The sequence below is a fragment of the Neophocaena asiaeorientalis genome, unplaced genomic scaffold, assembly GCF_003031525.2.
Source record: "Neophocaena asiaeorientalis asiaeorientalis breed wild unplaced genomic scaffold, Neophocaena_asiaeorientalis_V1.1 scaffold113, whole genome shotgun sequence".
In the NCBI taxonomy this organism is placed as follows: Eukaryota; Metazoa; Chordata; class Mammalia; order Artiodactyla; family Phocoenidae; genus Neophocaena; species Neophocaena asiaeorientalis.
In genome coordinates, this window is record NW_020172316.1 from 6,290,461 (window position 1) to 6,301,931 (window position 11,471).

General features: G+C 39.8%; 1 protein-coding gene across 2 annotated transcripts in view; it reads left to right on the top strand.

Moving 5' to 3' along the window:
* The window catches only part of ZNF385B (zinc finger protein 385B), a 300,716-nt gene extending 289,268 nt beyond the window's left edge, over nt 1-11,448 (top strand). For both annotated transcript variants that reach the window (XM_024766608.1, XM_024766618.1), the window contains 4 exons: nt 7,661-7,906; nt 8,696-8,874; nt 9,455-9,556; nt 10,997-11,448. In XM_024766608.1, the coding sequence (XP_024622376.1) occupies nt 7,661-7,906; nt 8,696-8,874; nt 9,455-9,556; nt 10,997-11,215 (746 nt within the window). In that variant the 3' untranslated portion in view covers nt 11,216-11,448. The remainder of the gene's footprint in view (nt 1-7,660; nt 7,907-8,695; nt 8,875-9,454; nt 9,557-10,996) is intronic.
* The last annotated feature ends 23 nt before the right edge of the window (nt 11,449-11,471 follow it).

The window sequence follows — 11,471 nt, forward strand, 5'->3', positions numbered from 1 at the left end:
TTTTTTTTTTTTTTTTTTTTTTCGGTTTGCGGGCCTCTCACTGTTGTGTCCTCTCCCATTGCGGAGCACAGGCTCCGGACGCGTAGGCCCAGCGGCCATGGCTCACGGGCCCAGCCGCTCCGCGGCATGTGGGATCCTCCCAGACCGGGGCCTGAACCCGTGTCCCCTGTTTTGGCAGGCGGACTCTCAACCACTGCGCCACCAGGCAAGCCCGAAAGCAAACTTCTTGAAATAAGGATAGAGCCCCTGAATTCAGCTTCTAAGAACCATGCTCCAACCAACTTAACAGTATTAGTTGTGTATACAGACGTAGAAAACAAACTAATGGTTCCCAAAGGGGAAAAGGGGGGATAAACTAGGAGTTTGAGATTAACATATACACACTACTATATGTAAAATAGATAACCAATGAGGACCTACTGTCCAGCACAAGGAACTATACTCAATATTTTGTAATAACCTATAAGGGAAAAGAATCTGAAAAGGAATAGATATATATGTATGTATAACTGAATCACTTTGCTGGACACCTGAAACTAACACAGCATTGTAAATCAACTATACTTGAATAGAATACACACACACACACACACACACACACACATATATATATTAGTTGTGTATAAAAGGAAGCTTGTTATTATGGTAAAGTTTACTTATCTAGTGTAAAAATTTTAACTTCCAAATATGCATTTAGTTCAAGGGTTTTGTTCCCTTTTAGAATTAAGAATTTTTTAAAAAATTACTTTGAAACACAAATCATCATTAATCTTATGAAAAGGTATTCAAATCTGTTTAGTATAAAAATAAATGTAAATCAAACTGGCAGTGAGATATTGTATTACATCTGTCAGATTGGCAAAAACAGTGGACGTTTAGGCTGGTAAAGGTACAGGGAAGCCAGCAATCTCTTACAAAGCTCTAAGAGTATTAACTTGTATAACCATCTGGAGGGCAATTTGGCAGTGCGCATCACAAGCTCAAAAATGTACATGCTTTCTGATCCAGCAATTTCTCCTCAAAGTTTAGGTCCTGAGGAAACTATCAGACAAGTATACAGAGATGTCTGTACACAATGTTGTTTATATAAATGGTTTATTGAATATATGTGAATTCAGCAGAGTACAAACATGATTGCCTATGTACTCTGTTGAATCTTCCTTTCTCATTCCTCAAAGACACTGTCAGATATCAGAAAGTCCAGTCTTATTTGAAACTTTAGGCTCTTATCCGGTTGCACACTCCCTTCCTCCTGGCTCAGGTTGGACCACGGGAAGAGGCATAACCTGCCCTTTCTTTCTTCCCCATCATATCATTTCTGATTCTTGCCCTTTCCAATTTTTAGGGATAGGAGAAGTAATTGGGAGGGGGGAGGGCAAATGTTGTTGTATGTAAGAACAATCATTGATGGCTTCTGCATGATAGGTGTCCAGATGCTTCTCAAGGACCATATGTAAGGTCTTCATGTGGTTCTTCCAATCCTTCCTCAGTCCCCACCACTCCTCAGGCTCTTGCTGCCAGGGTCCTGGTCATCAGCCTTCTTGTGTCTGTACCAGTAACATGGTTCAAGCCTGACCACCTTACAAGATGTCCTGTTGACGCAAAGAAAACCCATTCGGCCATGCCAAACTGAGGTTGCAGGTTCTTTGAGTTCTAACCATTCCCAGCCCCATCTCTCTCCAACCTTCCTTTCTGCTACCTCACCTAGTATGAGGGGCAGATCACCAAGGCCTGAAGTTGTCTGACGGGGGAATGAAATGGAGGCAATAGAAGTCCCACTCAGTATCTTTTTAACATTAGTAAAAGTGCAAACCAGAAATAACCCAAACATCTAAAGATTTGTTGAATAAATTATAGTACATCCATATAAGTAAATATCATTTGGTTTTATAAATCATGATCCAATTCTATCTACATTTATTGACATGGAAAGATATTCTTGATTTATTGCTAAGCAACAAATGTTAGTTACAGAATATTATGTTTCTGTCTATTCATATATACTGTTGTTTAAAAAATAGTGTGGAGCGGCTTCCCTGGTGGCACAGTGGTTGAGAGTCCGCCTGCCGATGCAGGGGACACGGGTTCGTGCCCCAGTCCGGGAGGATCCCACATGCCGCGGAGCGGCTGGGCCCGTGAGCGAGCCATGGCCACTGAGCCTGTGCGTCCGGAGCCTGTGCTCCGCAACGGGAGAGGCCACAGCAGTGAGAGGCCCGCATACCACAAAAAATAAAAAAATAAAAAATAGTGTGGAGTAATAGATATCAAAACATAATCATTCCAGGTCAAGGATTGGCAAACTACTACCTGCAGGCTAAATCTAGCCTGCTGCCTATTTTTTGTAAAAAGAGTTTATTGAATCACATATGCAAGTGGCTGCTCTCCTGCCGTAATACCAAAGTTCAGTACAAAGTTGAAACAGAGACAGTATGGCATACAGAGCCCACTATATTTACCATCTGGTGCTTTGCAGAAAAATTTTGTTGACTTTTATTTTAGATGATAGAATCATGGGTGACTTTAATTTTTTTTAATGTTTGTCTGACTTTATTTTCTATATCAAGCATAAATTTATTGTATAAAATATGTATCTGTTAGTAAACTGTTGAAACCTGATTAGAAAAGACTTCTTATATTGAAAACATTAAATCAAGAGTAAACTTCGTAAGTGAAATCAAAATTTGATTATAGCTTCCAAAGTTCTACTTCAAAATAAGATCTCTGATGTGGTTAGAATATTATTTTAACTGTTTTTAAAGTTAAGACCTATCAATGGACATGACTCTTCTATTTACCAACAGGATTAGTTTCTGAAAACTGCTTTCAGACTCCTGGCATGTTCTTTTCATCTTCTGTGTTAGAGTATTAGTGCTCTGAGGCTGTATTTGAGTGAAATAGAGCTAATAAGCTGGGTTTATTTGAGTAAAATTTTTGGAGTAAAAAATAAGAGTGACACATAAATATTGAAAATGGACTTCCTTCACCTGGTTTATCAACTAGATATGAAAATAGTTCCAAAAAGAGAGATTTTCAAAATGTTTAGCGCTTTGGAAAATAAGTGAGTCAGAGTGGGACCTCCCAAGAAGGCTACTTTGAAGAACTAAATTCACTTGGATGAATAAATTATGGATATTTGTTACAAAGGGCAATTCTGATGTAGCTTAGCAAATTTTGCTTCAAAATCCTGTCGGATGAAACCTTAGAAAAGGTGTTTGAGTAATCAGGAAATAATTAAGACTCTCAGACCTGCTAATTTTCATTAGGTGAGGGAATACTTGAAAATGGAATTCATATTAACCAGAAGTTCCAGGTGACATGCATCTTTATTAAAAGAAACAGAAGTAAATAGTACATTAATTAAACTTTCAAATACACACAATAAGAAGGCTTTAAAAATGCCAGTAAGGGAAGAGAAATAATATAATGGACTTTGATAAAAATATCAAACAATTAAAATGAGAAATAATAAAATTAGGCTTTGATGCTTATACGTTTACAGATCCAGAAAGAATGCCACAATTTAAATAAATTATTGCATCATGGACTTTCCTGATTTTAGGATCAGTCTTATTGACTATCTAGTATCAATCCAGTAGCAGAATTACCTGCATATGATGGAGCCCTCTACACATTTCCAAAGTCAGAATGCGTTCCTAATATTCTCAAAGATTAAGACTCGGACCTATCCAGGGCATAAAAACTAAAACATAATTTATCTAAATGTTAAATCATGTAAATCTTAATCACTCCACACCTCTTAATATTTTTTAAAAGGAAACCAGCTACCCTTAGTATCTACTTTAACAGTTTTAAAATATTCTCTGCCTTCTGACTCAGTCCATCTTTATAATAGTATCTCCCATTAAACCTGTTGCCATCTTCTATCCTCACCTACCAGGTATTCACCAGCAAACCCCAAGCTTTCTAACACCTAAGCCTTTCCTCACGTGTCCACTTCTAGCCATTCACTTCCTACTCCTTTTCACCCTATTCTATACTTATCTAAATCTGATATTCAAAACCCATCTTCAAAACCTAGACAGAATGCTACTTCCTTTATGAAAAATGTCTTTCTTCCTAACCAAATGTAATTACTTCCAATTCTATACCCTCATGCCTCTTGCCAGTTTCTGTAATAAATCAGAGATCTCTGAATGACTATCCATTTCCTCTGCTAAACCATTACTTTCTTAAAGTCTACACATACTTTATTATCCTCTTCGGTGTCTAGCACATTGTCAGCAATTAGCATATTATTAATATGCATTTGTTAATGAGTAAATGACCTCTTTTGAAAAAGAGATGTAAAAAGGAAATCTGTGTATTTTTTCTTAAAGAAATAGGGATATAGAGAAAAAGATACAATTCTGTCCATCTTCTCAATGTAACCTGAATCAGATGATTGTTGAATAGTGTAGGTATTTTCATTTAAGGCAAATATGCTTTAAAACTAAACTATAATAGTAAAACAAAGCAACAGCTTTTTCACATCTCCAGGTGACTAATGTATGCCTTTTATAATGTTAATGCCATATGAAGTCCTCTCTTTGTGCAGGAAGATTAATACATTACATGGTGAATATTTAGAGAAAATATCATGCTCACTTATGCTACTTACTAATCTGTGTGACATTATTTAATATTGATGAGCCTCAGTTTCCACATTTTTAAGGTAGGAATAATCGTTGTCAGCCTTATCTTTTTCACAAGTGTTTTGAAACTTTTTCACAAGTCATAAGTTGTAAGAGATAAAAAGATAATGTAAGTGATAGCACTTTATAAATTATAAAATTCTATATAAGAGTATAAGAGAGAGATCAACATAAGGGACATTAAAATAGTGATATGAGTAAAAGACTGAGTGAGTAAATATCTAAAACATGTCAGATTCTTTAGATCGAATTTATATAAAACATGAAATGCTTGAAGCCAGGAAGGATTTTGCTATGCAATAACTTAAGATTCCATCACAAAAAACCGAGCAATTCCATAGGGGCAAATCTTAAGATTACTGAATTATTTTGCTGCTTTGTGATTTCTATAAAATTGCAGATTCAGTCTGAGGGATCCTTATAGATAAGAGAGTACCAGGCCTGAAATAATCTTCAATCTAATTTACTTACTACTACCATTTAGGAAGAATGATTTTACTCCTTTCTCTCATACTATTGAGGTCAGTTTAGTAAAAGTCTGAGATCTTTTCCATCATACTTTGTGGCATCCTGAAGTTTTTTTGTTTTTTGTTTTTGTGGTACGTGGGCCTCTCACTGTTGTGGCCTCTCCCGTTGTGGAGCACAGGCTCCGGATGCGCAGGCTCAGCGGCCATGGCTCACGGGCCTAGCCGCTCCGTGGCATGTGGGATCTTCCCAGACCAGGGCACGAACCCGTGTCCCCTGCATCAGCAGGCAGACTCTCAACCACTGCGCCACCAGGGAAGCCCCCTGAAGTTTTAATAAACTTGCTGAAAAGGAATATAGATTGTGAAAACCAAGGATTAAAAGGAATCTGAATATTCCTTTATTCCAAACACCACCCAGACCTGGAATTCATCTATAGTATCCCTGCTATGTCCAGTCTTGACGTGGATGGATCCAGCTTGGAAAAAGGGATGGAAATCAACTGCTGATCCCTAAATCAATTAAGTAAAAATATGATATCCCCTCACTTTTGATGTGTGTGAAAGCGTTGGTTTGCCCCACGTAGAGCAGAGACACACAGAACCTCACTGCTGTTTCCCTCGTCATTCCTTCCCTCTTGGTCATCCAGGTCCATGGTACATGGTTCCAAATTAGCTAGGGCAATTAACAAACAAACTTTCAGTTTTAATTCCCTTTCTCTCTTTTTTTTTCTTCTTTTAATTAATTAATTTATTATTTTTGGCTGCATTGGGTCTTCATTACTGCACGTGGGCTTTCTCTAGTTGCGGCGAGCAGGGGCTACTCTTTGGTACGGTTCATGGGCTTCTCATTGCGGTGGCTTCTCTTGTCGCAGAGCACGGGCTCTAGGCACGTCGGCTGCAGGAGTTGTGGCACGTGGGCTCGGTAGTTGTGGCTCATGGGCTCTAGAACGCAGGCTCAGTAGCTGTGGCACACGGGCTTAGTTGCTCTGCGGCATGTGGGATCTTCCCAGACCAGTGAGTGAACCTGTGTACCCTGCATTGGCAGGCAGATTCTTCACCACTTTGCCACCAGGGAAGTCCCCCTTTCTGTCTTTTTTTTTTTTTTTGGCGGTACACGGGCCTCTCACTGTTGTGGCCTCTCCCGTTGCGGAGCACAGGCTCCGGACGCGCAGGCTCAGCGGCCATGGCTCACGGGCCTAGCCACTCGGCGGCATGTGGGATCTTCCCGGACCGGGGCACAAACCCGTGTCCCCTGCATCGGCAGGCGGACTCTCAACCACTGCGCCACCAGGGAAACCCCCCACCGTTTCTGTCTTAATGAGAGTTTATCAGCATACCTACGGACATTTTCTAAGAGCAAGGCTCTACTAGGATTAAACTTGTGATGGATTTTGCAGTTGCCCTAGAAGTCCCAGCTTCTTTCCCAAAGGAGCCACTGAACAGAGCCTGTCTTGAATAGCAGGTGAACCGTGAAGTGTTAGATTCTGTTAAAGTCACTGTGACCCCTCTTAGAGCCTGCATATGGGCCTCAAGGATTATAAACATTTAGTAGCTACATGATCAAAATGCCAAGATGTCTGTAAATGATTTGGCTAGTCCTCATATTGTGCTTGTGGTTAATGTCATTATTTAAAACTTATGATTCAGACTGGCAGTAATTAATAAGTATAATGAATGGAATCTTTAAATCTTGTATTTTGGATAAATCGTATTGCCAAAGAGCAGCAAAAACTTAACTAATCATAACCAAAATTAACCATGTTTCTTCCCTCGCCTCTGCCCTACACCTGAAGGTTAAAATTTAACCTGGTGTAAAAATTGAATTTTAACTTTATGTTCATGTCATAATTAAAATACGAGTAGTCAAATGAAACCTACCATTACATGTCTTATTTCATGTTACCATCATATCATTTAATCAGATTGGAAGGTAGCTGGTTTCCCTATCTATTAAAGGAACATAATTTACAACTCAGGGATATCAGACAGAAAGTTACCTGATGCAAGTGGGAGAACAAAGTCATTTTTCCTGAGTCGTCATGATCTTGGGGTGACCTGATACAGAAGCCGATGCCATGGAGTTCTTTTTCAATTAAGTTCAATGAACTAAAATCTGCGCTGGAAAAAAATGCTACACATAGAAAACAAACTCATGGTTACCAAAGGGGAAAGGGGGGGTCAGGGAGAGATATATTAGGAGGTTGGGATTAACATATACACACTACTACATATAAAATAGATAACCAACAAGGACCTACTGTAGAGCACAGGGAACTCTACTCAATATTCAGTAATAACCTAAATGGGAAAAGAATCTGAAAAGGAATGGATACATGTATATGGATAACTGAATCACTTTGCTATACCCCTGAAACTAACACAACACTGTATTGATAAATCAACTATACTCCAATATAAAATAAAAATTTTTTAAAAACTACATCTAGAAATCAGATTTCTATTTTTAATTCCTTTATGTCAATTTGTCTGTGTCTGTATGGTATATGAGGCCTTAACACTCTCTGTCTGTGTCTCTCTTAGAAGATAAAGGGAAGTTGAAAGTCAGCAGTTCCAGTCAGGCATCAAGCTCTGAAGGTGGCTCATTTCTCCTCAAACCTGGTACAACACCCCTGCCACCCGGAGCAGCCACTTCTCCCTCCAAGAGCACAAACGGAGCTCCTGGTACTGTTTCTGAATCAGAAGAAGAAAAAGCCAAAAAATTACTTTATTGTTCACTATGCAAAGTGGCTGTGAACTCCCTGTCACAGCTAGAGGCACACAACACAGGTTAGCATCTATCGTTTACATTTAAATAATGTTTATAACAAGATTCACCTTTTCTCATCAGAATACCTTATCTTTTGTTGTTCAAACATTAGGTTTCTTCAGTCTTCTCTACTTTTTTGATTCAAAGGAGTGATTTTAAGAAATGTACGATATAACAACTTTAGAAACAGCAAGGCAAAAGTAGGTTGGGGATAAAACTTGTTCTGTTATTTATTTTCTCAAAAGCATCTAATACTTCCCAAAACTCATTATGATGAAGTGACAGAAATGAAGACAAATATCTATGCACAATGTTCACTGCAACACACTTCTAAGAGAAAAAAATGGAAACAACCTAATATTTCGTCAGTAGGGAAATGTTGAGCGAATTATAGTCCCAATATGATAGAATATATTACTCAGCCATTAAAGTGTAATTCTAAGAAAATATGTATATGATTTGATATGTGAAATTTTCGGGATATTTAATTAGCATGATCCCAATTTTGAAAATACACTTTTCAGTATACCAAAAAAAGAAGCTGAAAAGAAATACACTAAAAGGATAACAGTGGTTATCTCTGGGTGGTGAAAACAGAGGTAATGTTTGTTTTCTTATGCTTCTCTATATTTTCTTTATTATATACTCATGGTTTCTCATTTTTTTACAGTGAAAATGTGTTAAATCTATAATCAACATTAAAACCATCATTAAAAAATGTCTTGGGAAGTTCAGCCTGAAGATAAACTTTTCAAGAGCTTCATATAGTTCGTAAATAGCTATTTAATATATGTTTCTTTCTGTCTTAGGATCTAAACACAAGACCATGGTTGAAGCTCGTAATGGGGCTGGTCCAATTAAGTCCTATCCTAGACCTGGATCAAGATTAAAGATGCAGAATGGCACTAAGGGGTCAGGACTACAGAACAAGACATTTCATTGTGAAATCTGTGATGTTCACGTTAATTCAGAAATTCAGCTCAAACAGGTAGTATCCTGAATTAGTAGTCACTGTCGCTTGGGGTCACCCTTTGACTATGTATCTCCTAATCTATATAATGGTTCTCACTTTGCTCACAGTTAAATTTCCTAACTTTATAGGATGCCTATGGTATACAACATACAGGTGCTATGTGGAAGAAAAAGTACCAAATATCTGTGCACCTACTATTACTACATGTCAGACTCTAGGTTTGGTGTTAGAGACCAATGAGCACAGCAGTCACCTGGAGCTTACAGTTGAGCAGGAACTTCTAAGATAGTAAATGTTCAGCCTGTCTTCCAAGGACCCAAAATCTGCTTAAGGAGACAGACTCATCAGTCACGGTGATAATACCAGGCAAAGTCGGAGGAGTGCTATAGAGAAAGGAAAGGGACAGAAGGTGTTACATACAATAGAGTGGGGAGCAAGTCTTAATTTAGAGGGTGTGGCGATCTTACCCACACCACCACGGAACCATGGACCTAGAACTGGGAATGGAGGAACCAACTACCTCTGTCTAGGAAATATATTTTACATGGCATAAAACTCACATGTAGACTCAGCTAATGCATCAAACTTTTTTCAGCACATTTCTAGCAGAAGGCATAAGGATCGAGTTGCAGGGAAACCACTGAAGCCGAAGTACAGCCCTTACAATAAACTCCAGCGGAGCCCAAGCATTTTAGCAGTAAGTTCACTTCGCCTACTTGTCTATTTTGTGGGGCAGCCTTGCTGCCTGGGGCAGGCACTGTGGTTAAGGAGGGCCTAGGGTCTAATTGGTCCTGAAAGGGTTTTGAACTTAAATAGCCCTCATAGAGAGAAGCTTTAGAATGAACTTAGTCCCTGCCGGAGGACACCTTGAAGAAAGTTTCCTTAGAAAAAAAGAAACTGAACCTCCTTAAGGGCTAATACCTTACTCTTCACCAGGACCTTTTCAAGAGATTCCCTTCTTTAGCATATACAGAAAAGTAAAGGCTCAGGAACAAGGGCAATGATGCCTGAGGAATCTTGGAACATGTTAAACCTGGGGGAAGGGATTGCTTTCCAAACACAGAATCCATCTATGTAATATCCTCCTCCTTTCTGGGGTGTTCCCCCCACCTCTTTCTCTCTCTTTCTCCAATAAGTACAGTAGCTGTGCGTATTCCTCTCGCTTTCCCTGTCTAGTAGGCATGTTGATAGTCAGCCTGTCTTACCTGCTCTCAAAATGTGCTATTTTCAGTTTCTTGGTAAAAACATTAAGGGCCTCCACCAATAGATGTCATATAAATACCCAGATGGATGGATTTCCTAGTCTCCCTGGGACTCAGCCCAGCGTGGTGTTCTGCTGAGGTTGAAAGCTGGGATTGGCCAGCTGAAGGCGATACTGACAGTACCTCCAGTTTTTCCAAAGCTCAGTCGATGCTGCATGCAGGCATTTTACGCATTAAGCAAATCCAGCTTGCAAAACTCCTCCTGATTGCAAAAGAGAGGGATTAAGGATTGATTTCTTACTTCACAGGAAGATTCCACCTTGGGATTCCTTTTAAATAGAGAAAGTTTCTAGCCCATTTACAATCATTGCCAATGACAAATTTGAGTTAGCTGCAGTTTTTCAAGTAATACTTTTTAAGTGGCCAGAGAGGTGTAAACTGACTTTGTTTTCATGACTGTTCATGGGTCCCCAAGGTCCCAAACTCCAGTTACCTAACCCAATGCGGCTTTTTTAAGAGGAGGTGAAGTAAAGGGTAATGCATATTCTCCAAAAAGCCTCTTTGTATTTTAAAACAAGTCATTAGTTTGAATTGAGCTCCATAATCTAAGCAGGAAACCTTCTGGGTGTGTTTGTTTTTTCCTTGTGAGCAGCAGCATAAAATACTTTCAGTATCTATTCAGAGAGGCTTTCCTCTGTCCTAGTGCCCAGGGGCAAGGCCCACCAGAAAAGAGTTGAAATGGAAACAAATCAAAGAAAAGGTATGCCAAGAACCTTTGAAACCAGCTTTGTGAAAATAATCATGTCTTGACTTCTGAGAGTTAAGATTTTTACATTTTGACTTCTGAATGTCGCTCTTTTACTTATGAAAATATCTGTGCTGCTGTTATTCAAAACAATCTCCCCACCCCACTCCTGGTTTTCTCCCTCTATTAGGCAAAACTTGCATTCCAGAAGGATATGATGAAGCCTTTGGCCCCGGCCTTCCTGTCCTCGCCCCTGGCAGCGGCGGCGGCAGTGTCCTCCGCGCTGTCACTGCCACCCCGGCCGTCGGCCTCGCTCTTCCAGGCTCCAGCCATCCCTCCTGCTCTGCTGAGGCCCGGCCACGGCCCCATCCGCGCCACTCCCGCCTCCATCCTCTTCGCCCCGTACTAATGTCTGCAAGCCCCCAGACGGTTGAGGCCAGTAGGAAAGTAGAGCAGGAAAGCCAAAAGGATTCAGCAGTTTAGCATTTGGTGTTGCAGTGACCCACCCAACTGCAAAATGCAGGGTACCACCTGAGCCCCAACTCCAAAGAGTAAGTCGCTAGATTCGAGAGTGCTTTTTGGGGCCGCTCCTATAATTTCAGAATCTGAGCAAGCAGAAGCTTTATCTCCCTAGTCCCTCCCCCTGCCCTACCCCATACAATTAG